This window comes from Syngnathoides biaculeatus, chromosome 19, assembly GCF_019802595.1.
Source record: "Syngnathoides biaculeatus isolate LvHL_M chromosome 19, ASM1980259v1, whole genome shotgun sequence".
Lineage (NCBI taxonomy): Eukaryota > Metazoa > Chordata > Actinopteri > Syngnathiformes > Syngnathidae > Syngnathoides > Syngnathoides biaculeatus.
In genome coordinates, this window is record NC_084658.1 from 6,794,337 (window position 1) to 6,819,200 (window position 24,864).

At 42.4% G+C, this 24,864-nt stretch overlaps 2 protein-coding genes across 5 annotated transcripts in view; one reads left to right on the forward strand and one right to left on the reverse strand.

Moving 5' to 3' along the window:
• Positions 1 to 16,223: 16,223 nt before the first annotated feature.
• gdap1 (ganglioside induced differentiation associated protein 1) lies at positions 16,224 to 21,822 on the reverse strand. Its single transcript, XM_061805546.1, has 6 exons — positions 21,676 to 21,822; positions 18,665 to 18,857; positions 18,209 to 18,382; positions 17,004 to 17,098; positions 16,811 to 16,925; positions 16,224 to 16,734 (listed from the first exon to the last, which is right to left on the reverse strand). Exons 1-6 carry the CDS (start codon positions 21,820 to 21,822, stop codon positions 16,364 to 16,366), a joined length of 1,095 nt encoding a protein of 364 aa, XP_061661530.1. The 3' UTR covers positions 16,224 to 16,363.
• A 999-nt stretch (positions 21,823 to 22,821) lies between these two features.
• The window catches only part of jph1a (junctophilin 1a), a 34,465-nt gene continuing 32,422 nt past the window's right edge, over positions 22,822 to 24,864 (forward strand). Inside the window, exons 1-2 of one of the 4 annotated variants that reach the window (XM_061805597.1) lie at positions 22,822 to 23,123; positions 23,203 to 23,749. In XM_061805597.1, coding sequence (XP_061661581.1) covers positions 23,371 to 23,749 — 379 coding nt within the window. In that variant the 5' untranslated portion in view covers positions 22,822 to 23,123; positions 23,203 to 23,370. Of the gene's footprint in view, positions 23,750 to 24,864 lie in introns of all 4 variants that reach the window. The other 3 variants (XM_061805598.1, XR_009792762.1, XM_061805599.1) reach the window with 3 other exon arrangements.

Below are 24,864 nucleotides of genomic sequence, written 5' to 3' on the forward strand. Positions count from 1 at the left end.
CTCTCATAATGTATGGCCTCAAAATAACCAGCAGTGGTCATATTTATTATAAAATCATGGAACATTGCACTCATGTTTAACAGCCTTTAATTATCAGAGTAAAAAAAAAGTGACAACTGTGGGATTTACATGTTTGTTTGAATGGGCTGGTTAAAAAAAATAACTGCAAATAAAGAATTGCCTTAGCAGCTCACAGACTTTGTGCTACACTTCATGAAAGAGAGCCAAAACTCACAACAATTACAAAGTTGTTAATACTCGAATTTTGAAAGAACATTTAAACCTTTATGACAGAGCCATTTCACGAGTCATGAGAGTTCATGGGGGTTTTCCTAATTTTTCTCAGAAATCAGTCCATTGTATTTCTCCTTGTTTTGTCTTGTTCTTCGTCTCCCTCAAATGTCAAAGGGCCGCGAGCAGAACAACACGTCACCAGCAACGAGGTGAACCGGGTTTATAAAGTCCAATAACGAGCACCATTCAAAACATTACATCACTCCAGGAATGGTTTGTAACCCTACCCTGCCAAATCTCTCCCCATAGTAAACTGTCTACTTGCCTCAATAAATGGTTGGCGCTTTGGCCTAAATATAAACGTGCATGTGACTGATTGCACATCACTTTCTTACTTTTAGTTGGCCAAGAAGTGTTCCACTTATGAACAAAACGCAGGGTTAAACGACAGGAAACACCTGGTTAACCTCCAAAGATCCCATGCAACAGATCCCATTCCTGTGACCTATTTGACATTTTTTTAATACAATAAAATTGACCGTACCGAGTCAATCTTTACCAAAATTTAATGGGGAAATCCAGTGCTTGTGTATAACAGTGTATCCAATAGGTCATGTAATATGTAACCTATTTTTTGTCGACAATTACGAATTTTAAGGGGTGCTGCCATTTTTTACGTGGGCGTATGTGACGTGTAGCGTGGTGTTCCAAACGCTGGATTACATGGGACACCATTATGCCCAGTGCTGATTTCTCGGATTTATCCTCATCTGATGAAGAAATAGCAGTATCGGTTGATTGGGAAGATGGAGGAATACTTCCATACAGATTTCGTAATCGTCTACAAAAATCTTCTCAAAACACGATTAAATCAGAGAGGATTTAACATCACATTGTCAAAATACCGTACATATTACATGACCAATTGGATACACTGTTCATGCAAAGCACTGGATTTCTCCTTTAATTTAGCTTGATTCTTCACACACTTATCCTAAACCTAAGCTACCTCTTGATCATAAACATGCAATTGCTTATGGTTGGAATGGGGCATAAAATGAACCTTGGGCATGAGCCACATGCTGCTTCACAAGGTCTAAAGGTAAAGAAGTTATTATCTGATGATATGCAGCAGCCTGCTCTCGTAAAAGAAAAAAAATTCCATTACAGTGGCGTTTACGGGGCGTATTTCCTCAATACGTCATTGGCTTGTGCTTCTTTTGATTCAATTTGTCACCGCTGGGTTGTAATTTGACGTGCGTCTGTCTTGCTGGTGTATTGGTGCCTACCCACCACCATTTCCCGGGGAATGGAGATTTCAGACGTACACACGTCTGGGATCCTCATCCACAAACGAATGTACATTAAAGGACAGACCGATTACTTTGAAATAAAAAGACTAAAATCTTTGCCGTATCCTGCATCTGCACAAGACAGCTGTTTTAGCGCCTTTAAGTCCAATTGTAGCTACCTGATTGGCTACAAATACCGCAAAACCAAAACAAAAATCTACAAAAGGCGATGTGATCTCTTTTCCCAAAACCTTTGCTTGCTTGTTGTGACAGAACTCAGTTGCTATCAACCAGGAAATTTGTCTGCGTCTTGCTGGACTTGGGGCCAAAACAAACACGAGCAGCTGCTGCCCTTCTGCACGGACTCGCCGGGCGGCCGGCGCACACGTGTCGCATCATTCTGAAGCCCATGCGCATTTCCCATCCTTGTTTCCCGCTGCGTATGGGAAACCCGCTGCAGACGGATGGCATGACGTGGTTACAGTTAGCACCAGACATCTTCTTGTTTTACGGTCTGTTTTTGTTAGCTCGAAGCAGATGAGCAAGTGAGATGTTGGACGCAGATAACAGAAGATACCTTCTGCCTGGGATCAAGTTAAAAACCGGCAAAATTCCAACATCCTCCAGTTTCTACCTCCACCACCATATCATTTATTTGAACTTTTTTATTGGGTTATGAAGTTGAAAATAATCCGTAAAGTACCTTGTGGTCTGCTTTCTCCACCGTGGCCTCCTGCATATCGAGTGACCTCTTTGGGCTCAGGGGGAGATTTGATTCGTGTAGCTTTTCTCTAGTAATGGAAATAACTTTACCAGCTCAAAGTTGAGCACCCCAGAAATGTGTGGAGTTCTGTCATTAAGAAGAAAATTGTTATGATAACTATCGCACCAGAAAGAAAACTTGGGAAAGGGTTTGACTGCTCAGTACATGGTCTATTGAGAGTCTTCAAAATGTGAGTCTCTAGTTCACATTAAATTAAATTAAAACTTTGCATGGAGGGTTTGTGAAAGTTGTATGATGGTGGTGGTGATGATGACGATGGAGTCAGTTGATGCTGCTGACTTCTCACTTTGCCGAAACCCATCCCGACCTATGGAGCGTAAGCATTTCTAGCACTGCTCTGACTTCAATGATATTCTAGATCTATCTTCGATGTGGCGTTTCTCTTTACCTGGCCTGATGTTTCAATCTTTTGTTTTGTGGTTCTATCTTACTTTCTACAGTTGGCCTCGACAACACAATCTCTTTCCGCACAGTTTCTAATGTTTATCTCCAGTCACCTAGCATGTTCAATAACAGCTGGGTGAATATTTCTTTCTGTTTTAAGATATCAGAACTTTGCTAAGTAGATTTCTTAACCATCCACCCATTTCCTATCGCACTTGTCCACAGTAGGCTCGCGTGTGAGCTGGACCAGATCGATTTGTCTCTGGGCTAGATATGGGTACGGCCTGGGCTGCTTTACTAGCCAATCACGGGGTAAATTTTCAATTCATAACACCACATCCATGACAAGATGGACCACGGTTAGGCATCCTTCCCCTCTTTCACCTTTGACCCACAGAGCCAAGAGACTGATTCCAGATGGAGGAAGTCTGTGGTTAAGCAGCATCATCACTGCTAGTGCTATGATTCAGTCCAGTTCCAGCGTTGGCCAACTGTGCACGTTATGTTCCGTTGAAGTCCGTTTTTTTTTTTTTTTATGTTGACAAGTGTGGTCTATGCAGATTCATTATCAATCAAAGAGGTTGAAAACAAAAGCATATGTTATATGGAAGAGATGTTTTGTTTCTTTTCTCCCTTAGTGGGAAATTCATCAATATGCAATGCAGAATGTATTTAGCATTGGGTGGATTTGTTAACTTTCTTTGGCCTGTAATATTGTCTGTGAATATGATATAAGCTACACCATCAATACGAAAAACAGGAGCTCTCACTAATTCACCTTAGCATACACTTTTTTACACACAATTTTTATGCATTTATTGACTTTTATAAAACAAATTAAAGGGAGTGAGTTTCTAACGCTGTGACAACTTACGTTGAACAATTCTATTTTTTTTAAGTCAGCATTATGGCGCGCTAGTGGTTAGCATGACTGCCTCACAGTTCTGCAGTTCAGGGTTCAAATCTCAGAGCCCGCTTGCGTGAGTTTTCTCCAGCTTCCTGTTACATCCTAAAGGTAAAAAAGATTGTTACTACTTTAGATGTGCCTTAAAGTCCAAGATGTACCCTGCCCATTCTCATCTGGAATAGGCTCTAGTTCACCCAAGTCCACACATTAACATTGATCTCTCAAACACGCTGCAAAGTTTGGACGGACACCAAAGTGTATAGACACAACGCCACCGGACATAAATATCTCAAATAGCCGCATCCAAGCGACATCTAAGTGGGAATCCAAGAGTTACCACGTCCTGTTTTACAGCGGATTCACTTTTATTCCAGTTGGCAACAATTAGAGGCCAAGAAGTGTTACTTGACTGTTTTTCCAGACTTGAGCTTACCTGTCAGCTTTTTGCTTCAGGCGGGGTAAGCGCATAGCAATAATTTGAGAATGATTCCTTCTTTTTTAAAGTCAACAAAAGGCCTGTCATTGGGTTCTTTTAAAATACTACCATGACCAGTTCTACTGTGGTGTGGGGTTTGCAGAGTGATTTATTTCCCTCTGAGATCTACTTTCGAATGCACTGCTGCTAATGATTGACATGTGAGACCCCCTCACCCCCACTCCAATGATTGGACGGATGGTGACTGAAACGCTGGCCAGTCGCGAAACAGTCACAGTTTTGGACGACGGCTTGACACTGTTAGTAGATTTTAAAAAGTGGAAATAGGAAATACTGGAAGTGTTTCTAATGCTGTCCAATTTTTTTCCTCTTCAATAACCTGTTGTAAAATTTGTGTTTTTATGAACTTATGGTTCATAAATAAAACATACAACCGTGAAATGCAGCAGAAATCCAAAGTTATCACTTAACAGCACTTAAAACTAATCCAGCCTGACGTTATTGGTCCATTTCTTCTCAGCATGTGCGGTGTCAGCATGCTGACCCGTGTCATCAAGAACAGGCTAAGGAAACACATTCCTGCAGCCCAACCATATGTAGAGGAAAAGCAGTGGGTGGCAGTGACGTAAAACACGCTCCAAGAACAGACTAGTAAGACCCTGGAAACGACATCCCCTTCTCCTCTGCCTTTGCTCTCCTTCCAGCCTCGCACACTATCAGCCATTAGCCGTTCAAAGGAGCGATGATTTAAAAGCTATTCCCTTGATTTTGTTTTGTTCAGCACATGACGTATCAGTGCTCATGTCTTCACGTCTGCTTCGGGGAAATGGCACACTGAAAACAAACTTCTTGTACGTCATCAACGTGGAAGCGTGTCTAGCTCAGATGTTCTTTTTCGGTTGCACAAGTATCCTGCGTCACTTTACTGGAGAGGCTGCACGTAACCACGACTATCGTTTAGTGCAAATGGCCGTCTGTTAGCGTGGCTTATCTAGTGACTAACCAGTGAGAAGTCCAGAGTGTTTTTATAACCTTGTGGAAAACAGTTTTCGTGGGGGATTTAATTCACAAATGTATACCTTGTACTTAGATCTTATCCTGTTGTTGGAATGGCTCTGGTTTCGCAATACAAATACTTAATCAAAACAAATGTCAATGACAGTACAGGCAAAAATTCAATATACCAAGCAGATACTTTTAATTACTAATGAAGCAATAACAAAGCACGGAAAGTGTGCAAATGTACACGTACGCCAGTGTGTACGAGACCATCAAATTGCGAGTACAATTATTTAGTTGGCTAGTTTACACTGGATTGATTATGTTAAAGTTACATTTAACCATTTCTGTCCCACTGATAGCGGTGATAAGTTACCTGGTAGAGGAAAAAAAAAATTGTTTAGAAAAACTTGGTAGGCAAGTGTGTTTACGAAAGGGTTTGGGTTCAACTTCAGTGGTTCATCTGTAAATGTGCACCTATTTGCAGGAAATCCTTGACTTCGTGGAAATTTCTGCTATTTCACTGGAAACATTTGGACTCAGAAGCAGAAATTTGACCTCAATTGATGCAAAAGTTCATGCTATGGTAACCGAATGGAATACAGGAGGCATTGGGCCTCGTAAGGAAAACTCTTTTGGTGATAATGACTACTTATGGTGACACATTTGAGCCATCATATGCGATTTTTTTTTCATTTGCAGGCCCAAGTTCAACTGTGCTTGTATTTATACAGTAATGCTCCATTTTGCTTGCATGCAATGGAAATAAAATTATCCAGCATAATACATCACCCACATCAAAATCCAAATAGCGGTCAGCCACAAGTGAGGCCAAATAAAGCCAAACATAAATTTAATTGCTTGACACATAATCCTTCCTCTTACCTCATTTGACCTGTTGGTTATTCAGTTTTTCTTCCCTCAATAAGAGGAGACAAAAATAACATATTTTTCCGACAGTCTTCTTCTTATGTGAAAGCTCGTTGAGTTAATGATGGGATTTAGTTGGCCTTGGGTGGACGAGACCTGGCCCAAATGCTTTGGGCTGTGTAGGTGAGCTGCAACGTGGAAACGGTGGCGCGAGGGCATTTTGTGGTCAAAGCGGACGTTGGGCCCATTCGACATAGAAAAGGATCTGATCGTGTACAATGGGGCACATTTTATTAAATATCACAAGGCTTTATTCATTCTCAAAAAACCTATAAAATGCTAAGTAACAAGGTGACAGTACTGTTCCACAAATGCCTTCCTGCTCCTTCTGGAACAAGTGAATTCACTTCTTTCTGAACTGTATAATTTTCTTTTTTGTCGTGTCCTTGGTTTATACTGTTATTGCTTTTTATTGCTTGCGTGCAATATTCTTGATCACCATTTCCCAATGTTTTATTTCAGGCAAAGAAAAACTTCAAGCCACACAACCAAACAAAAACGTCAAGGTAAAAATACTGAAATCGCGATGATCTCACCTCAGCTCACTCATAAATTGACTTAGTTTGAAATCTGAGCCTGTTTAATTGTGACCCAAAGCTTTGGTGGCAACGGATGGATCAAGAGGTTGAATGGACCTTTTGCTATGTTGTGGAAGTGTTATGGTTGGGAGTCAATTGTACGGCTTATTAATAAATGTTGTAAAATTGATTCTGATTGGTGAACGTTCCCATGTTTGTGCGCCGTTTCCTTCTTTTCCTTAAGGTCAGAGAGTAAAGAGGAATGACGGGTAAGTAGAATATTTGTTTTCATTCATGTTTTAACTTAATCCTGTTTATTTTCAAGACAAGGCAAGATGACTCCCCACATTCCAAGTTCAGCACTCAAAAGATGACACAAAGACATGCTTTTCAAACATAGCTTCATTTACATCACTAACCACAAAGATCTCATGGGATTCTCAATAAAGAGCACAGAGAGAATATTTAGGTTCGCTACCGCGCATCATTTTCAGTTAAGTCTGAGTCAACGGGAGGCGAAACAGAGCAAGCACAGTTTACAGTTTCAGGAGTTGTTCCATATCGGTGCAAGTGTTTGTTAGTACAGTGCTGCCATCCAGAAATGGAGGCCTCGCACCAAACCTCCAAAAGCATAAAGCTCCCGATGTGGCTTTCTCACCTTCAATGCCATGGTAATGCAACACAAGAAAACACGGTGAGCTCATTTGACTGCCTGCTACTAGTCCCAAAAAAGACTTTCTCTTGCTTTTCAGTCCATGTCAATTTCAATGAGTAGTTCCTGAAAAATGTTACCTTGATGTTATTGTTAATTGTTACATACATGATTACATTTACTAAAAACCTCTCAGGCACATATCAAACTCAAGGCTCTCAGATAGATAGATAGATAGATAGATAGATAGATAGATAGATAGATAGATAGATAGATAGATAGATAGATAGATAGATAGATAGATAGATAGATAGATAGATAGATAGATAGATAGATAGATAGATAGATAGATAGATAGATAGATAGATAGATAGATCATATTTGGTGCTTACTTCAGAGCACAAGTCATTATTTGAACATGTGCTTGATTTTTATTTATTATACTGAACATTTGCCTTATGCAGGTGTCACTGTGTTCACAGTGTTTGCTTTTATAGAACTTATAGAACTCCTTCCAAAAACATGTACGTTCGGTTAATGGAATACTTGAAATTGTTTGTAGGTGTGAATGTGAGTGTAAGTGGTTGGTTGGCTATATGTGGACTGTAAATGGCCGAGAACCAGTTCAGAGTTTCGATACATCTGGTCCAAAGTCACCACCCCCTCCCCATCTCACCCTCTCAAGTAGTATATTAACTTTGCACTGCACCGATAAATGTTAAGTTAAGCCAGAAGTACTGAATCACCGTGATCAATGATGGAGGAAAACTGGATACTAGTGCCAGCTTTGTCCCAGAGCGATAGATGAATGTTGACAAATGAAAGAAACCATGTTAATCTTAACCTAGCCGTGCACCCCACCACTTAGCTCCTCAGCTGTGTTGTATTTCAGTTAAAGTGATGTAGCAGCTGTCAAATCCTGTATATATGCGGATGCCAGTGTGTGCGGCTCAAGTCTAGTCTCAGAGTGCAGTTGGGTCGTGCACACAACCCCACCCTCACCCCCACCCCCTCCCCGCCCACCTGGGTGTTTGGTCGTTCCTGCTCAATGCTTCTACTTTAAACTGAGCTCTTTTCCTTCCAACATGCAAGCCAATCTAATGATTGTAGCTTCATCTCAGATACACACAGCCTGTTATGATGTGTCACGACTGCTGAGTGTTTGTGACTGGATGGAAAATCGTTATTGTCCGATGAAGAGAGTTGGGGTGGGAGGTTGGGGGCCGAGATTGTGTTCAATGGGGAAAATCTCGCTAAATAGCCATGGAGGCTGCTTCCTCAATAAAACCCCTCTACCGTTTCATACTCTTCTAGGGAATAGAAAATAGTGGTGAGACACTAAATGGGACAAGAGTGGTAATATATGGCTACTTTGTACGTTTATTCATGTGTTTTCTGCATTTCATCCACAAACTCTCTGGCCCCGAACAATGAGCAAATGCCCTCTGAGCTCATACAATTGTAAATTTAACCTACATTTTATGGAAAAATACACATCATAAATTGGAGTATTACCTACACTTGAGTCACGTCATCTCTTTTTTTGTGACTTTTGTTATATTATATGATACATCTTTCAAACTGAATAAACCAAGATGACAGTTATTTAAATTACCAGTTAAGGTCAAATTAGTGGGGAAGCATTACTTGAGGACATTAAAACAATACTGAGTTTTTTGTTTTTTATTTTACACTGGACTCATGCTTCACTGCATCTCTCAGATGAGTTTTCTCCTTGGAAGATGCTGGGAATATCTAAGCGGCTCTGAGCCAAAGCCACCAAACATAATGAATGATAACGGTAAACACAGTAAAACATGGACAGGCTGCCCCAGCTTGAGGGCCGTGTGGACGACTGGCCGCTTCATTTTGAGGAACCAGTGTTTCTCATTATGCTGACTATTGTACTTGGCAAGGAGGCTTTGCAATCTTGCCAATATAAAAATCCGCTTCCCAGTGCCTGCTTGGAATACCATATATAGTTTCACCTGTTAGCCTGCTCACATAATCCAGTCACAGTTTCTGTTTTTGAGCTGCATTGTACTCTGCGACTTAAATAATAGCTTCAGAGGGGATATGTGCAAAAGTGAAATGACAACCAAGGAACAGGGAACAGGAACATACTGCTGCATGGCTGCTCAGTTCAATATCAGCAACACAATTAAGTCAATGAGTTACTTGGATGCACACTTTCACTATTAAAATTATACATGAAGCCGCGGTTAAGTGGGGGTGTCACAACATAACCATCAGATGGTGAGAATTAATTTACACGACCTTGAAAGTCGGCCCTTGTGTGTATGTGACTTGGATGCCCTGTGATTTGTAACGCAACAGGTTCACTCGGAACCCTGTTTATGTAGGGCCAGGTTAAATATTTGAGGAGCACATGTGGGGATGAATGGTGCCACAGGATTTCATCACAAAGCTGTGAGGGGTGAGCCAGCAGGGGGTCATTTTAACAGTAGTGTCAACACGGTGAACTCCCACCTCTGTCCACTCAGCAAACAGTACATGGCAGATGTTCTGAAAGGCCCCAGCGGGTTTTTCTCAGCAGACTTTTTGATGGTCCCAAACGGGCTTTGGATGAAGCCTCCTCTCATTGATTCTGGGGAGGGTTTTCTTAGTCCCCCACATCCCCAACCCCCCTTGTCCGAAGTCCGAGACACACAAGGATGTAATCGAAGCAGTTGCGACTGCTAGCGTCATTGAGGGGAGTGAGAATGTGTAATGAAGCTGTAGACACCAACTAAGCACATTTTCTCTTCCACGCTGCCACTCGGTCCCAATCAGGTCTGAGCTGCAGGGCTGGGTCCACCGTGCGCTATCAAGTGGGTTTGGCTGTCAGCTACTGCTGTGTGGGTTTGTGTTTGCCCAGCCTGCCCGTCTGTGGACATCCAACAAAGCTCACACCATTCCTCCAACCATTGGCCTCGTTGTCCCCAAACAAACACTTTCTATTCAGCGAGAACATTGTTTTTTTTTCTTATTCTGCTGTTCCTTGACAGCAGACAGCATTTTACTGTGTCTTGATTTACTTTAGAGCCGTTCAACTTGAACCAAAAACTGCACTTCTCTCCGAAACTGAATGTGAATGCTGAGCGAGCACAAAGAACTACATAAAGACTGTAATTCTGATTTACAACTTCACATCATATCATAAGTTACATCACCTACGACACAATGTCCCATATTAATGACGAACATATTTCCATCAGAATACAAAGTTGGCTACACATAAAGCAAACTCAACAGGCCCAGTTTCAGCATTCTTCCTCTATAAGATTATGCAGAGCAATCTTTTTGTTTTGGACTGTTAAGTGTGTTAAAAGTCATTTCCTCCTCATCTGATAGGACTACACTTGAGCAGTAAGAGCACAATTGCCAGTTTTTTTTTCTTTGTCATGTGTAGGAGAACTCGCGTTATAAAAATCTATTAAGATGTTAAAAATCAGGTACAGTGTTTCCATCCACCCATTTTCTTTGCCGCTTATCCTCACGAGGATCACAGGTAGTGCTGGAGCCTATCCCAGCTGTCAACAGGCAGGAGGCAGGGTACACCCTCAACTGGTTGCCAGCCAATCGCAGGGCACATGGAGACAAACAGCCGCACTCACAATCACACCTCGGGGCAATTTAGAGTTTCCAGATAATGTTGCATGTTTTGGGTATGTGAGAGGAAACCGGAGTGCCTGGAGAAAACCCACGCAGCCATGGGGAGAACATGCAAACTCCACACAGGTGGGTCTGGGATTGAACCTGGGATCTCAGAACTGTGAGGCCAACACTTTACTAGCTGATCCACCCTGCTGCCGGTATAGTGTTTATCGTGCTAAATCTAAACACCTGCATTGGTTGAAATTATACACTATCTTTCTGGCCATTTAGCTCAATGTAGAGCATTTACATGTCACCCTTTGAACTGGTGTTCCTCAAAACCTGTCGTCTGCACCCTTTTGTTCATCACCAGTCTCCTCCTCCTTGGCCTTAAATGCCATAAGTCCAGTAACTCTAACTTCCTGCCATCTATCGTCTGAAAACCAGCCAGCTTTTCTGCAGGTGATTATGAAGTGTCCTCAGGTCAACCAAGAGCCATAGTCTCTTCAGCATGTCTTGGGTCATCCCCGGGGCCCACTACTGGGACGTGCCTGGAACCCCACTCCAGGGAGGACTCCAGAAGACATCTTAACAAAATCCTCAAGCAAGCTCATCTGATGTGGAGGGGCAGGATCTCTACACCGACCCCCTGCCACATGACCAAGCTTTTCATCTTATCTCCCTGGGAGAGCCCGGACACCATGTGGAAAAAGTCATTTTGGCTCCTTGTATCCATGATCGTGTTCTTTTGGTCACGACCCACATAGACTGACTGGTAAATTTGAGAGCTTTCACTTTTTTATTTTTTTTCATTTTTAACTAGTCCTGTTCAGCTGCATGGTCGGGTTTGTATGCCTTTTGTGCTGGAACTGTTTTGCCGTGTAACAGGAGAGTTTGAAATTGTCTCTCTGCCTTTTTCATTTTTTTACTGTTGCGATATTTATTGAAAATGCAGCTGCACCAAAAAAAGAGTTTTAAGAGAGCTTCATCTTTCGGCTCAGCCCCTTCTTCACTATGACAGATACTGAGTCCACATTCTTGTAAATGCTGCACCTGTTGATCTCCCACTTCATTCTTTCCTCACTTGTGAACAAGACATTGAGATACTTCAACTTCAGACTTAGGGCTGGATCTCATTCCCAACCTGGAGAGGGCACTCCACCCTTTTCGAACCCAGTACCATGGTCTCAGATTTGGAGGAGCTGATTCTCTTCCTAATCGCATCAGACGTAGGTGCAAACTGCTCCGGTGAGAGTTGAAGATTGTGGCTTGATAAAGCCATCATCTGCAAAAAGCAGAGACTTCATACTGAGGTCACGAAATCAGACCCCCTCACCCCCTTGGCTGGGCCCACAAATTCTGTCCGTAGAGATGGATGATGCTATTATGATTTCTTGAAACATTTTTGGCTGGTCCATTCCATAAAAGTTTAGAGCAGCCTGGCTTTTGTCAACACGGTCTCCAAGTTCTATGCTGAGGTCAGGTTTTTGCCCTTGACCTTTTACTTTTCCATCCATCGCCTCCCCCTCTTCCCCCGTCCACGTTGTGTTTGGTCTGCTGGGAGTTTCCATGTGAGCCGTGTCAACCAAACACAAACATAGACACGGGTGCACTTGCTGTTTCCTACTCAACCCTTCTGACACACACATAACACAAGTACATTGGACTGCTATACTGTACATTCAAGGTAAAAACGAGTTTAAGTTTGGACAGAAACTTGAGATTCACATAAACTGTTAATAATTTTACCCATTTGGGGCCGTGCTCAGACGTACATAATTACATTGGAAAACATTGTTTTAACCTTGTGTTGGGGAGCCATGGTGAACACTCTGGCATGGGTGAACAATTTTTAAAATGCATGTTCGCATGTGCAACGGCCGTAATAACATCATTTGGTTGTAAAAGATGTCACAATTGTGTAACAATATCGACTGTATAAGGGAAAAAAACATGAACATGGCAACAAATGGTGCCTCCTTCCTCCAATAACTGACATACAAGATGGTAAAGATGTACTGTGGAAGGCCTCACAAGTGGTAGCGGTTGTACAATATGCAGCCAAACCAAATGTTCTGAAAAAGTCTGTCCAAGAAAACCTGCAGTTCAACCCATCCTGATATGTGAGGTCATGCAAAACTTAAACTCAGTGTGGATTAAAGGATTAATGCTACAAGTGTTTAGTTTTTCTTTTGAGTCTGTGATTACAAAAATGGAAAAGTATGACGATGACCACTGAGCACAGAAACCCAAATGGAACTTACTGTGACACATGAAAGGGTCTGACTAACCAGAACAATATTTTTCCAAGCCGATGTTAACATAAATTGCATGTAGCTGAAAGAATTATTACAATTGCTATTGGCCAAATCAGCTTGCTAACAGACAGAGAGCACATTTTACTGCTTAGAATATTTCTTTTTATAATTTTACAACCTGTTAAGTATTAATTTCCCAAACTGCACAGAGCACCCGCACATTTCGAGACATATTCTTGTCCTGCCTTCTAACATACATAGATAGAACTAGGCTCCTTTCTTTTAAGATGTACTTAAAATTGCACAAGGTTCTGCAAGGTTCTGCTCTGCACAGTGGTCGACTGTACTTTTTACTAAAATGACAGTTAACAATGTTAAAACGTTACTTAAAATATAAAAACCACTCCCACTCTTTTACTATGTTGGCACACTGTTGTAACATGTACAGAATCTGGCTTGGAGTTGTGTTGCTGAAATAAGCAGAGACATTCCTGAAAAATATCTTGGTTGGATGGCAGCATATGATGCTCCAAAACCTGTAAGTACTGTACCTTCGAGCATTATATATGCCCTCAAGTTGCCCATATCATAGGCAGTCAACCTCCCCAATACCATTACAGGTGCTGGTTTTGGAACATTGTGCTAATAGGAATCCATTTCTTCTTTGGCCCAGAGGATATGAAATCCACCATTCGTAAAAATTTGAAATGTAGACTCATCAGATCACATCACACTTTTTCACTTTGTGTCAGTCCATCTCAGATGTGACAATTGATTTTACACAATTATGCTTTTTAATGCAATGCGGTCTGAGGGATCAAGCTTCAAACATGGTTAAAGGTGCCTTTTTCCACTTTGGAGCAGAGATTTCTCTAGATTCTCTGACTCTTTTGATCATATTACCAGCCAAAGGGGATGAAATCCCTAAATTCCTTGCAATTGTATGTATATATATGTGTGCAGTGTCATGCTTTGGAATGATGAATAAAGTAGTTAAATGTAAACCTAATCTATATCTAGATTTAGGACAGGAGAAGGTCCAAATCCCTCAGAGTTCATTCACTGGCATTAGACCTCAAAATTGGTGTCACTCAAGTTTGGAAAATCTTGATCATGTAGGTTCTGTGTCCACAGAATTTATCCAATGTGGCTTTTGGACCTAAAAGAGAAGAGACAAGGTCCTTTTCAAAACCATTCTGACAAAGAACAGAAGTGATTTTGATGGATTGATTGCTTGGTTAAGAGTTTTGCCTCTAGCAAGTAGCTAAAAGCAGGCAAGTTTTAAGGGGAAACTGGTCGAACTTCCAAATCCAGTATCTGTACCCACACCTGCTACAGCCTTCCTTCCACATTCAAATAAACCTTTATTTACTGTTTATTTACTCAACATTTGTATTTATTTTACCTGTTTTCTCATTCCCACAGACGTACCCCTGAGCAAGTTTTCCAACCCTTCATAAATTTGTGTGAGCGTGTGCTTGCTTGAAGCTGTTTTATACAGTACTGTTATTTATGGCATACAGTGCTAGAACCTTCCCAAATTCTCTCAACGTCTTATTTCATCAGCATTTATGATGTATAGCATTTTTTTCTTTCACATGGATTGAAATTGGCCTCGTTCAATTAAGAGATGGGTTAAAATTTTAGTTATCATTGTCTACCAAATTAACAAAAGAATATACAGTAATTTCAAGGCTGAATGAGAAAACGCTGCTCCCTTGTGGAGCCGTGGGTGCATGTCCATCATCTGATGCACTTGCACGGCCAGTAAATCTGTCACAATTTCTTCTTTTATAAAGATATACATGCTCAGTTTTGATTGACATACCAAAAGAGAGATTGATTCAGCTAGAAAGTGTTGGACTCACAGTTCTGAGGTCCTGGGTTCGATCCCAGAACTGCTTGTGTGGAGTTTGCATGTTCTCCGCGTGCCTGCGTGGGTTTCTTCTGGGCACTCCCTTTGGTGTGATTGTGAATGCGGCTGTTTGTCGCAATGTGCCCTGTGATTGGCTGGCAACCAATTCAGGGTGTACCCCGCCTCCTGCCCGTTGACAGCCGCGACAGGCTCCAGTACTCCCTTGTGAGGATATGCGGTGAAGAAAATGGATGGATGAAGTTACCAAAACTTGGGAACCTCTCAGTACTGTGAATTGTAGTTTTTTTTTTCTCTCTCCTTGGATTTTGATCAAGCAATTTCGACAATTTCAACAACAATACTTTACACCAAATGGGAATTAATGAATTTCCATTGCTATTCAAAATGGCACCAGTGCAACCATTGGCCTTTTTCAGTATTGTGACTTGTGCCGTGTGAGCCAGTGGCCATGTGCTCGACGACAGCTACAAAACGCAGCCCCACCAGATGCCGAGCACACAGGCCAGACAGACCGTAGGCGTCCGACATGTGTTTTCTCCGCTTTAACTGCAGCTCGGCTCACGTGAGTCGTCTCCGCGTATGTTTCGTGCCAGTGATGGCCTGCAGACACCGACTTGCATCCAAACGTTCGGGGCTGTTTTGTCATTTTATCGGTCAAATGTTTCAAAATCACAGCTATACAGTATATAGAGCTTATTACCATATGACCGACTGGAGATTTTTTCTGTGGTTCTCAGTTACACTGGATTGGCCGGAGACGCTGGAGAGTGGTTTCAGAAGAAAGTTTATTTGAGACAGGTGCTTTTGAAGGGAAGTCTGGAGATGACAAGTGATTTGGCTCTTTAATCGTAGTTGTGCGGAAATTTCAGAGTGCAACAATGCAGCCATGAGAAAAGGCAGGGTGCACCCAAATGCATTTTTTATGTCGTATTGAAAATGTTCAGCTTGAAGTTGACCCAGCAATACATCTCGTTGGCTATTAATGCAAGAAGCAACCAACTTTATTTGGTATGTGTTTGTACTATGATAAACTACAATTTAGCTTGTGATGGTTTTTTTCCAGCTGACTTAAGCGTTTGTCAACATTTCCTCAACATGGAGGATTCAGAATGGTTTGCAAATGATGGGTTGTTTTTAGTTATAGTAAAGTGGACAAATCACCTGTAGCTTTTCCATATTTCCAATGCGATACCTTTATTTATAGACCATGACACGATTAGTCGAGAATGGCAGAGGTGTGTAGTACCATTGTTTAAATGGGAAGACAGTTCATTTGATGCATTGTTTTTTTTAACCGCTTTATGCAGTTTATCACCAAAATTTAATGTGATCTTCCTTGCCCTACATGCCACCAATGTTAAATGTTTTTACACGTTGCTTGATCCATTTTGGGAAATTTCAGGTACAGCATAAGCAGGTATATCTTTTAAATATCCTTTAATAAATACTATTTGACTTTGATTTGAGATATTCATGATTTGTGCGACCCCATGAATTCAGCTCCAGCTAACCCAACTGGAAAAAGTCAACCTCCTCCTCATATAAAGAAAAGCCAGGTATGTAGCACCGCCCAAAAGGCCGATCAAAAAAGTGGCGCCGGCGATAACCGGCGCGTTCTTCCGGGCCACGCGAAAGGCAACCGGGAGCACAGCCGAGATGAGAATGTTGTTGACGTGGCCCAGGACTCTCCTGAAGGCCGGCCGCTCCAGCACGCGCTCGTAGTAGGCCTCCAGGTTAGCGCGGCTGCCGTTGCCCCAGTAGCGGCGGGACAAGCCGAGAAACTTGAGACGGTGCAGGGTGACTGCCAGGGAGACATCGGCCATGCTGAAGAACTGGCCGCACAGCCACGACTGTTGACTGTTTTCTTCTGAGGGAGAAGATTCCGCTTTACAGCAGCTCACATGAAAGCCCGCCTCCACACGTTGTCTCAAACTTTTTGCTACCTGGGGTTTCTTCCATCCTCCTCTGCAGCTCCGTCTCAACCTGATCCATCACGTTCTCCAGTTCATCTAGAAGCTTCTTTAGGTACTTCATGTTGTCGTGGTCAAACAACTTGGACTGCAGGAAGCATTTCAATCACATAGTTAAGAGTAGCATGCATCTGACAATTAGAGAATCATAACTTTTAGTACTCACCTTTAAGCGCCTCTGTTTTGCTATGTAAGCATCTTTGAGCTCTGGGTTCTCCTCTGCCAGTTTCTTCAGCTCTGACTCTGTGTTTAGGATCTGCGCTGTGGTATGGAAACGCACACAAAAAAAAAAAAAACAATAAATACTGACTCAATGCCCCACCAGATCCAGCAAATCTGCCAATGGACCTTTGCGACTGGCGATCTTAAGCTGCGCCCCCCTTAGCTACATTTGCCATGTCCCACAAGCTTCCAAAATGGCGACTGAACAGAACAGGATTGAAGTTGATTCTCTAACACATATTCCAGATAATATTGCGGTATGTTTTTTGCCAAATGTGTCAGACCTGTACGAGAGAGCTCTACAGAGAGGTCTCAACTATTTCATGCAAGGATATGTACGCGGAATTGAGATTTTGGACGGAGCAGGGCGCAATGTTAGAGTTACAGTGAAACGTTGGCGATCGATGCAAAAAAGTTTGACGCCTCTCAAACTTCATATTGAAATCCAATAGGATAAAATAGTGGAATCGTACTCCACATGGAAAGCAGGGTGAGTACTTTTTACTTGGAAAGATCACGAGTAATATCACTGTAATCTTTCTAAGTGAGTTAGGTTTGATTTTCTACAAGTGCATTTAATCAATGGTGAGTAACTCAGTCAGTACCGTAGTCACCAGATGAAAAGGTTTGACTTGTCTCGCAATCGAACCAGTGCTCTGTCTTAAAAGTCCGATGTGATACAAATAGGCCTTAATCCATCGTAGACACTTTGTCAAACTGTGTTTTAGGCTTTGGAAAATGAATCAACCGGGCCCCTTATAACGTAGCAGGATATCTTTCATTAGAATTGCCCATTCCCCAAGCGCATCTGAGGACCATTTTCTTTGTAACTTTAACTTTTCCAAGCGCACGCTACTGACAACCAGCATTGCTTGTGGGACAATATAGCGAGAGGGGCGTGTCAAGCCAGGGGTTAAGATAATGCGGCTATCTGATTGGCTATTATTGTAAGAGTGATTGACAGGTCAGAATGCTCCATTCCAGGGCACATGCACACAAATAATCATTCACACTCACATTCACACCAATGCATATTCTAGGGTCTTCAATTAATCTAACCTGCAGCACAGAGTACCCAGGAAAAAAAAAAACCTGGGTAAGGGCAGGGAAAAGATGCAAACAAATTTGATCCATGCCATTGTGGCTTACTTCGTATGCTCGTGGCGGCATAAGCCGGAATGTGCGAGTCTACAGTGATCTCGGGGTGGAGGATGCAGCCGTGCGTGTAGGCGTCCATCTGCAGCGAGTCCAGCAGCTCTCTGTAGTGCTGCACTCTGTGGTAGTATGTGCTTCCCTCTTCTGGTATCAGCCTGGGAGTGCCCACTGCACATGAACAATGGGGGAGTGAAACAGAGTGATGGAAAGCCACCTGAGCATGTATTTATTATTCTTGATATCCAGATTTAGGTCCAAGTATGACTGTGCTTTTTTAAAACAGGTTTAGCTGATTGATCAATTGATCTTGATCAATTTGGGTGTTTTGTCAGAAACAAAGATAAATGCATAATATGTCTTCAAATCAACATAAATGATGAGAAAAAGGTGAAAGTGCAACCCCGCTGTAAAACTTATTTCAATGTGTTGCCGTCTTCGTCGTAGTTTTACCGTCTGTGAAGTTTTGCTCCAGGTAGTCCATGATCTGCGTGGGGTCACAGATGACGCCGTCATCGTACACCAGGACAGGCACCTCGCCAGTAGGATTCAAACGCATGAACCAGGGCTCGTTGTGCTCGCTGAGTGGTAAACTCACGTCATACTCTTCACAACGCAAACCTTTCTCTGCGATGGCCAGGCGCACCTGAGGGAAAACAGGCACATTCATGTATTTATTTTAGGTACATCATCGTCTCCAAGATGATGAAATCTGATTTGAGATCTGTGTCCAAAATTCACAGTTTGCAAAGATAAAGATAATAGCTACATTTTGATGGACGTTTTCTGGTATTAATTGAACAATATGTTGTACTATAGGTGCACTGCATCACGCTGAAAGTTGTTGCTCATATTTTGGCAACACCACAAAATTAAAAGCACCTCTTAGTATAACACTGAGCAGTTCTACAATCTATTTTCTGCATGTTCTATAATCAAGGGGGTCCTCGGTCTTCAATGGAGTTCCTTATGTAAGGCCATGATTGCAGTTATTATTCATATGAAAAGTCATCCAAACTACAAATCTAAAACAAAATGTCAAAGAGTAAGTGCGGCAGAAAGCATGACCTTTTTGTTCACAAGAAGGAACGTGCCATAGGTCTAAGTAGCAAAAGCAATCAGGAAAATTGTTCATATTTACCCTAAATTTTTACTCCCTGCTTTTCAAATACTGTAGAGCTCGTGCACCTACGTCACTGAAACCACGTGACTGGCCATATTGCCGGTCAAACAAAGCATTGTTCAATGCTAAGTCCATTGAGACGAAACGAAAATATGTCTTATAGCACGATGCCCATAGTTTTATCCGATACCGTTAAACATTTAGAAGGTTATAATAAATGGAGGTATGTGGAAAAATTAGAGACGCTTGGCATATTGGACTATATTTAATGCTGAAGTCAATGTTTTCGCCGATAAGAAAGTGGACTGTTAACCCACTTTCGCTTGTCTTGGACAACTGGATCTACACATGGATCTCGTGAGCAAGTCATCGAGATTTACATGGAAGTGTTTGAAAGCGTATAAAAGTCTGGATGCATACAAATACTTCGTTGCTGGATCTGTTCTCAATCAGGAATAAATCCCACATAGTGATGGACCCACTCAGATTTTTTCTATACAAATACCAATATTTAAATAAATGACCCCTGGTTTTCCAAAAACTCGCATTCATTAACTATGATCGGAGAAAAAAAAAAGAGGATGGAGATGGCTCCTCCATATATGGAAGTGTATCACTTCCACGTAAAACTCCATAAACCTTGTTTGCGACAGACGGTTGATTTTCCTTTGTTAAATACGCATTGTTCTCAAATGAGTCAATTTGGCATTATGGTCAATTTGGCATTATGAATACTTCTTGGTAATTTGAGATTGAGAAGAATAACTCCTACCTGAAATAAAATTATCTTTACACAGGCGTGTGTATTAGGTTGTGCAAAATCCATCACTTTTAATTGTTGAAATCCATTGATCTTTTTTGGTCTTTTTAGATGCTATTCCATACAAATAGCAATTTTTAAATCAATGATTCTTGGTTTTACACAAACTCGCATTCATTAAATGTGAATGGAAAGACATTTTAGCCTCCTTACACGGAAGCGTATCGCTGACACACGTAAACCTCTCTGCGACAGACGGTTTATTTTCTTTTTTTAAATACGCTTTCTTCTCAAATGAGCCAACTTGCCCTTACAAATACTTCTTGATCATTTGTGATTGAGAAGAATAATTCCTATCTGAAATGAAGCGATCGCTACACAGGCGTGTGTGTATTTTAATTGGGTACCATCCATCATGTTAAATTGCTGAAATCCATCGATCTTTTCTGGTCTTTTCAGCAGGTATTCCATAGAATGATCTCTATGAATTTCTGTCTCGTCTGTTGTGACAACCAACAGCACAACAGGTCTCGGGTATTTTAAATCTCCTCCTCTGGTTCATTGTTTCCCACAATGTCCTGCAGCTTTGTTTGACCAGCAATATGGCACTGTGAAAATGGTGACACGAGCTCTACTGGATAGAATCCACAAAATGGATCAGTGTCAAACCTAAACAATGTCACAGCCTCGCTTTAACCTACTGTTTGTTATGCATAAAACAGTGGAGCATGTTGATGGCATGGGAATTTTAAAATGGCATTGAAATTTTGAAATGTGATAAATGGCCATAAATATGAAACAACTAATTACATCAATAACTAAGTGTGCCATCTTGTGAAAAAGTCTTACACCTCTGTACATACTAATTCAGTCCATGCCATTCCTAACCTGGAAACATCTCAATCTTTACAGTAAATATTTGAATGAAAAACCTTTCTACACTAGCAATCAAAAGTAAAACAGTAAGTTTGAATATTGTTTCCATAGTTGCCTTGATAGAACAAAACATATCATATTTATAGAAAATATTGACACAATTAAAAAAAAACAACTGCTCTATTAGTGGCAATTAACTTGGGAAATATGGACAAGTAGATACTTGGTTTAAAAAACATCAACTCTAGTACATGGGTAAAATAAGTGGACTAGAATAAAAAGTACATTTTTACTTCCAATTAATACTTTTTAGGGAAATTTGAATCCATCCATTTTCCGAGCTGCTTATCCTCATGAGGGTCGCGGGAGTGCTGGAGCCAATCCCAGCTGCCATCTGGCAGGAGGCAGGGTGCCCCCTGAACTGGTCGCCAGCCAATCGCAGGGCACATAGAGACAGACACCTGAAAAATCTACTGAAGCATACTGTTGTACATCGATACCTCCCTACACTGAAAGCTAGCGCAGATATATTGTAAATGACGGAAAAAGAACGAAGATGTATTCACATCCAAGCATCTTCAGTGGCACAAGTTGACGTGTGCAAAATGATGCGTTGCATCTCCGGAAATGCCACAGAGGGCGTCTCCAATTGAGCTCCAATCGGGAGCTGTCCGGGGACGACTGGTGCTGAAAGGGGACGCTTACCTTCTGTGAATTGAACGACTGCGTCCAGTGATAAAGGGTCAACTTTGATACATTTGCTTTGGCGACGGCGTCACACGGCTCGCCCGCCTTCTGCTCCGCAAGAGCCGCGCTCTCATCTCGGATTTGCGAGCTGTTTTCAGCCTCCATCTTTTCTGCTTGAGGGGCACAGGGGACAACTAAAGAAAAGCAGGCGACGATGCTCACGTTGACTCAATACGCCCCCGCCAGGCATGGAGTGTTACTGCACACTAATATCAAATGTCCATTTTATCCATCCATCCATTTTCTGAACTGCTTATCCACACGAGGGTCGTGGGAGTCCTGGACCCTATTCCAGTTATCATCAGGCAGGAGGCTGGGTACCCTCTGAACTGGTTGCCAGCCAATCGCAGGTCACATGGAGAGAGACAACAGTCGTACTCGCAATCACACCGAGGGCCAATTTTGTGTCTCCAATTATTGCATGTTTTGGGGATGTGGGAGGAAGCCGGAGTGCCCAGAGAAAACCACAGCAGGCACAGGGAGAACATACAAACTCCACACAGGTGGGTCAGGGATTTGAACCCCCAGTCTTCAGAACTGTGAGGCTCTACAGCTGAGTCACCGTCCCGCTTCAAATATCAAATTTTACAACTTAAAATATTGCACTTTTTGTGATTTTAGGGATATGTTTTGGCCTTTTTTATAATATTGGAACGATTAAATCAGCAATATAAAAAAAAGTTATCACACTGTACAGACATTATTACTGCTGACTTTGTTGTTACATAATTTCAATACTGAAAACTAATGGGAGTGTTGACCAAATATTTGCGATTTCACCAATGTCCACGAGAGATTATGAATTGTCCTAAACACGTCAGTAAAAAGATAGATGGGCGGCCGGAGATGAAGGCTCCAGATGCAATTCATACATGTGACAGCAGATGTCGCTGTATGCAACCGTTAGGCGCTCAGATTCAAGTGATGTCATATTGAGAGTACTGTATACACATCTATAATAACACTGAATGTATGAAAGACTAAGAAGAATCGAATACGTTCTTCACACATTTATTTTTAAAGTTGTTGTATAGAAATAAAACCATCAGCCATCGTACAACCAAATACAATTTTGCAACCTGTCACTGCAAATACAACATTTTTTAAAGGAAATTAATTGGAAAAGCAAAGATAAAACTGCACTCTTGGCCTGGATGTGGCTTTGATATGTTTTTGTGTAACATTGGAGTCAATCTTGGTGGAGGAGGGAGTGACGCACCAGTGATGGGGAGGAGGAGAAGGCGGGATCTTGGCGGTGACGTGACGTGTGATTGGCCGGGTGGCTCTCTCTGGCTGGGGCATCTCTCTGCCCCACCTCGCCCCCTCCCTCCCTCGGCGGCCAGTCGGTGAGAGGCGAGAGGGGGGAGACCAGCCACACTGAGCGGACAAGCCGGTGCGCGGATCCGGTAACTGACGCCCACCTTTCATACCTTTACACTTCCGATGTCCATTTTAAAAAATAATAATAATCTCATCAACGCACAGAAGACGGAGGCTCCCCTCATGGTCGTCGTCATCATCATCACCTCATCATCATCATCATCATCATCATCATCATTCTGCCGTTTTCTCCCCCTCCAGTCACCCTCTCCCATCGGTCCTGGACGCCCCTGCCACGCTCGTGCCGTTTCCCCCCCACAGCTTTGCATCTGAATGACGGGCGGAAGGTTTGACTTCGACGACGGCGGCACTTACTGCGGGGGTTGGGAGGATGGCAAAGCCCACGGACACGGGATCTGCACCGGACCCAAGGGCCAGGGCGAGTACGCGGGCTCTTGGTCGCACGGCTTCGAGATAGTAGGCGTGTACACCTGGCCCAGCGGGAATACCTACAAGGGCTACTGGTCGCAGGGCAAGAGGCATGGGCTCGGCGTGGAGAATAAAGGCAAGTGGATCTACCGCGGGGAGTGGAGCCACGGTTTCAAGGGGCGATACGGCGTCCGGCAGAGCCACAACACACCTGCGAGATACGACGGCACCTGGAGCAACGGGCTCCAAGACGGATATGGCATTGAAACCTATGGCGACGGAGGTGAGGCATCGTGTTATCTAAATGAATCTTGAGATGATTGCGCTTGAACGCACCATTTGACAGCTTTGGTTGCATGCTACGGGGAAGTGGGCGTGGAGGGAGGCAATAGGGCCCCAACTGGAGGCACGTGGAAACACTCTTGTCTACAAGAATCAATTATCAAACATTTATTTTCCACAGTGCTCATCTTGTCTTCATTCAGGGTCACAAGTGAGCTGGAGCCTATCCCAGCTGACTTTGGGCAAACAAGCCAACGGCACACTCTGGACAGGTCACTAGTCAATCGCAAGGCACATTTGACAACTAACCATCCATTCAAGGCAATGGATAGGTTTTCAATTACGCCATCTTGTGTGTCATAGAGGTCAGAGAACATAGGTGATAGGTGACGTGTGAAGTTTTTTTCTATCGTTAATTTATCCGATTGGTTTTAGGGTGGTGGTGACATCATTGGAAACCTATCCACTATCCTGCTATGAATGTTTTTGGAATGTGGGATGGCAAACAGGAAAAGAACTGAGATGCAAACCCGAAGCCTCGGAATTGTCAGGTGGAAGAATAAACCACTAGGTTTGAACATTTGGGTGTTTTGGGGCTCCTTCCGAGGTTGTGATTTCGGTTTGAGATGAGTGCTGGTGGTGTAGTGGTACATGCGCTGGCTGCTGTTCAAGCAGATGGTCCAGTACCTCGCCACTAGTAGTCACAAGCCCAGCTAAAAAAAATAAATGAAAAATGCTTGCGTTTAGTAACGGAATCCAGTGTAAAAGCTGCACCAAGCCAATGGCATAAGCGGAAAGCTGCAACAGCAATATTGTGGCCATATTTGGCCCACGGGCCGCCGGTTCCTTTGCTTTGTAAAGATTTTTGCGACGTCACCTCTTCATCAACAAACTGATCAAGTTAAAACACTTCTATGAGGGAAAGGTTTGGAGAAGGCCATGTTGCTACAAGGTTTATAAATGCATATTTGGACGAGTTTGGTGTGGAACACGTTGATTCCATAACCCTAAATAGGGTGCGACTAGCAAAAGCAATGTGAGCATTTCTTCAATATCCTCTATATTCAGCTTAATGTCCATTTACAAGTCTTCTCTTTTTCCTTATTAGTAATACAA

Excerpts from the sequence above, each read along its gene's own strand:
- gdap1 (XM_061805546.1), bottom strand. The coding sequence starts at position 21,822 with ATGGAGGCTGAAAACAGCTCGCAAATCCGAGATGAGAGCGCGGCTCTT. Across the intron at positions 18,858-21,675 it reads AGTCGTTCAATTCACAGAAG|GTGCGCCTGGCCATCGCAGA; the intron begins GTAAGCGTCCCC and ends GTTTTCCCTCAG. Across the intron at positions 17,099-18,208 it reads TGCCGCCACGAGCATACGAA|CGCAGATCCTAAACACAGAG; the intron begins GTAAGCCACAAT and ends TCCATACCACAG.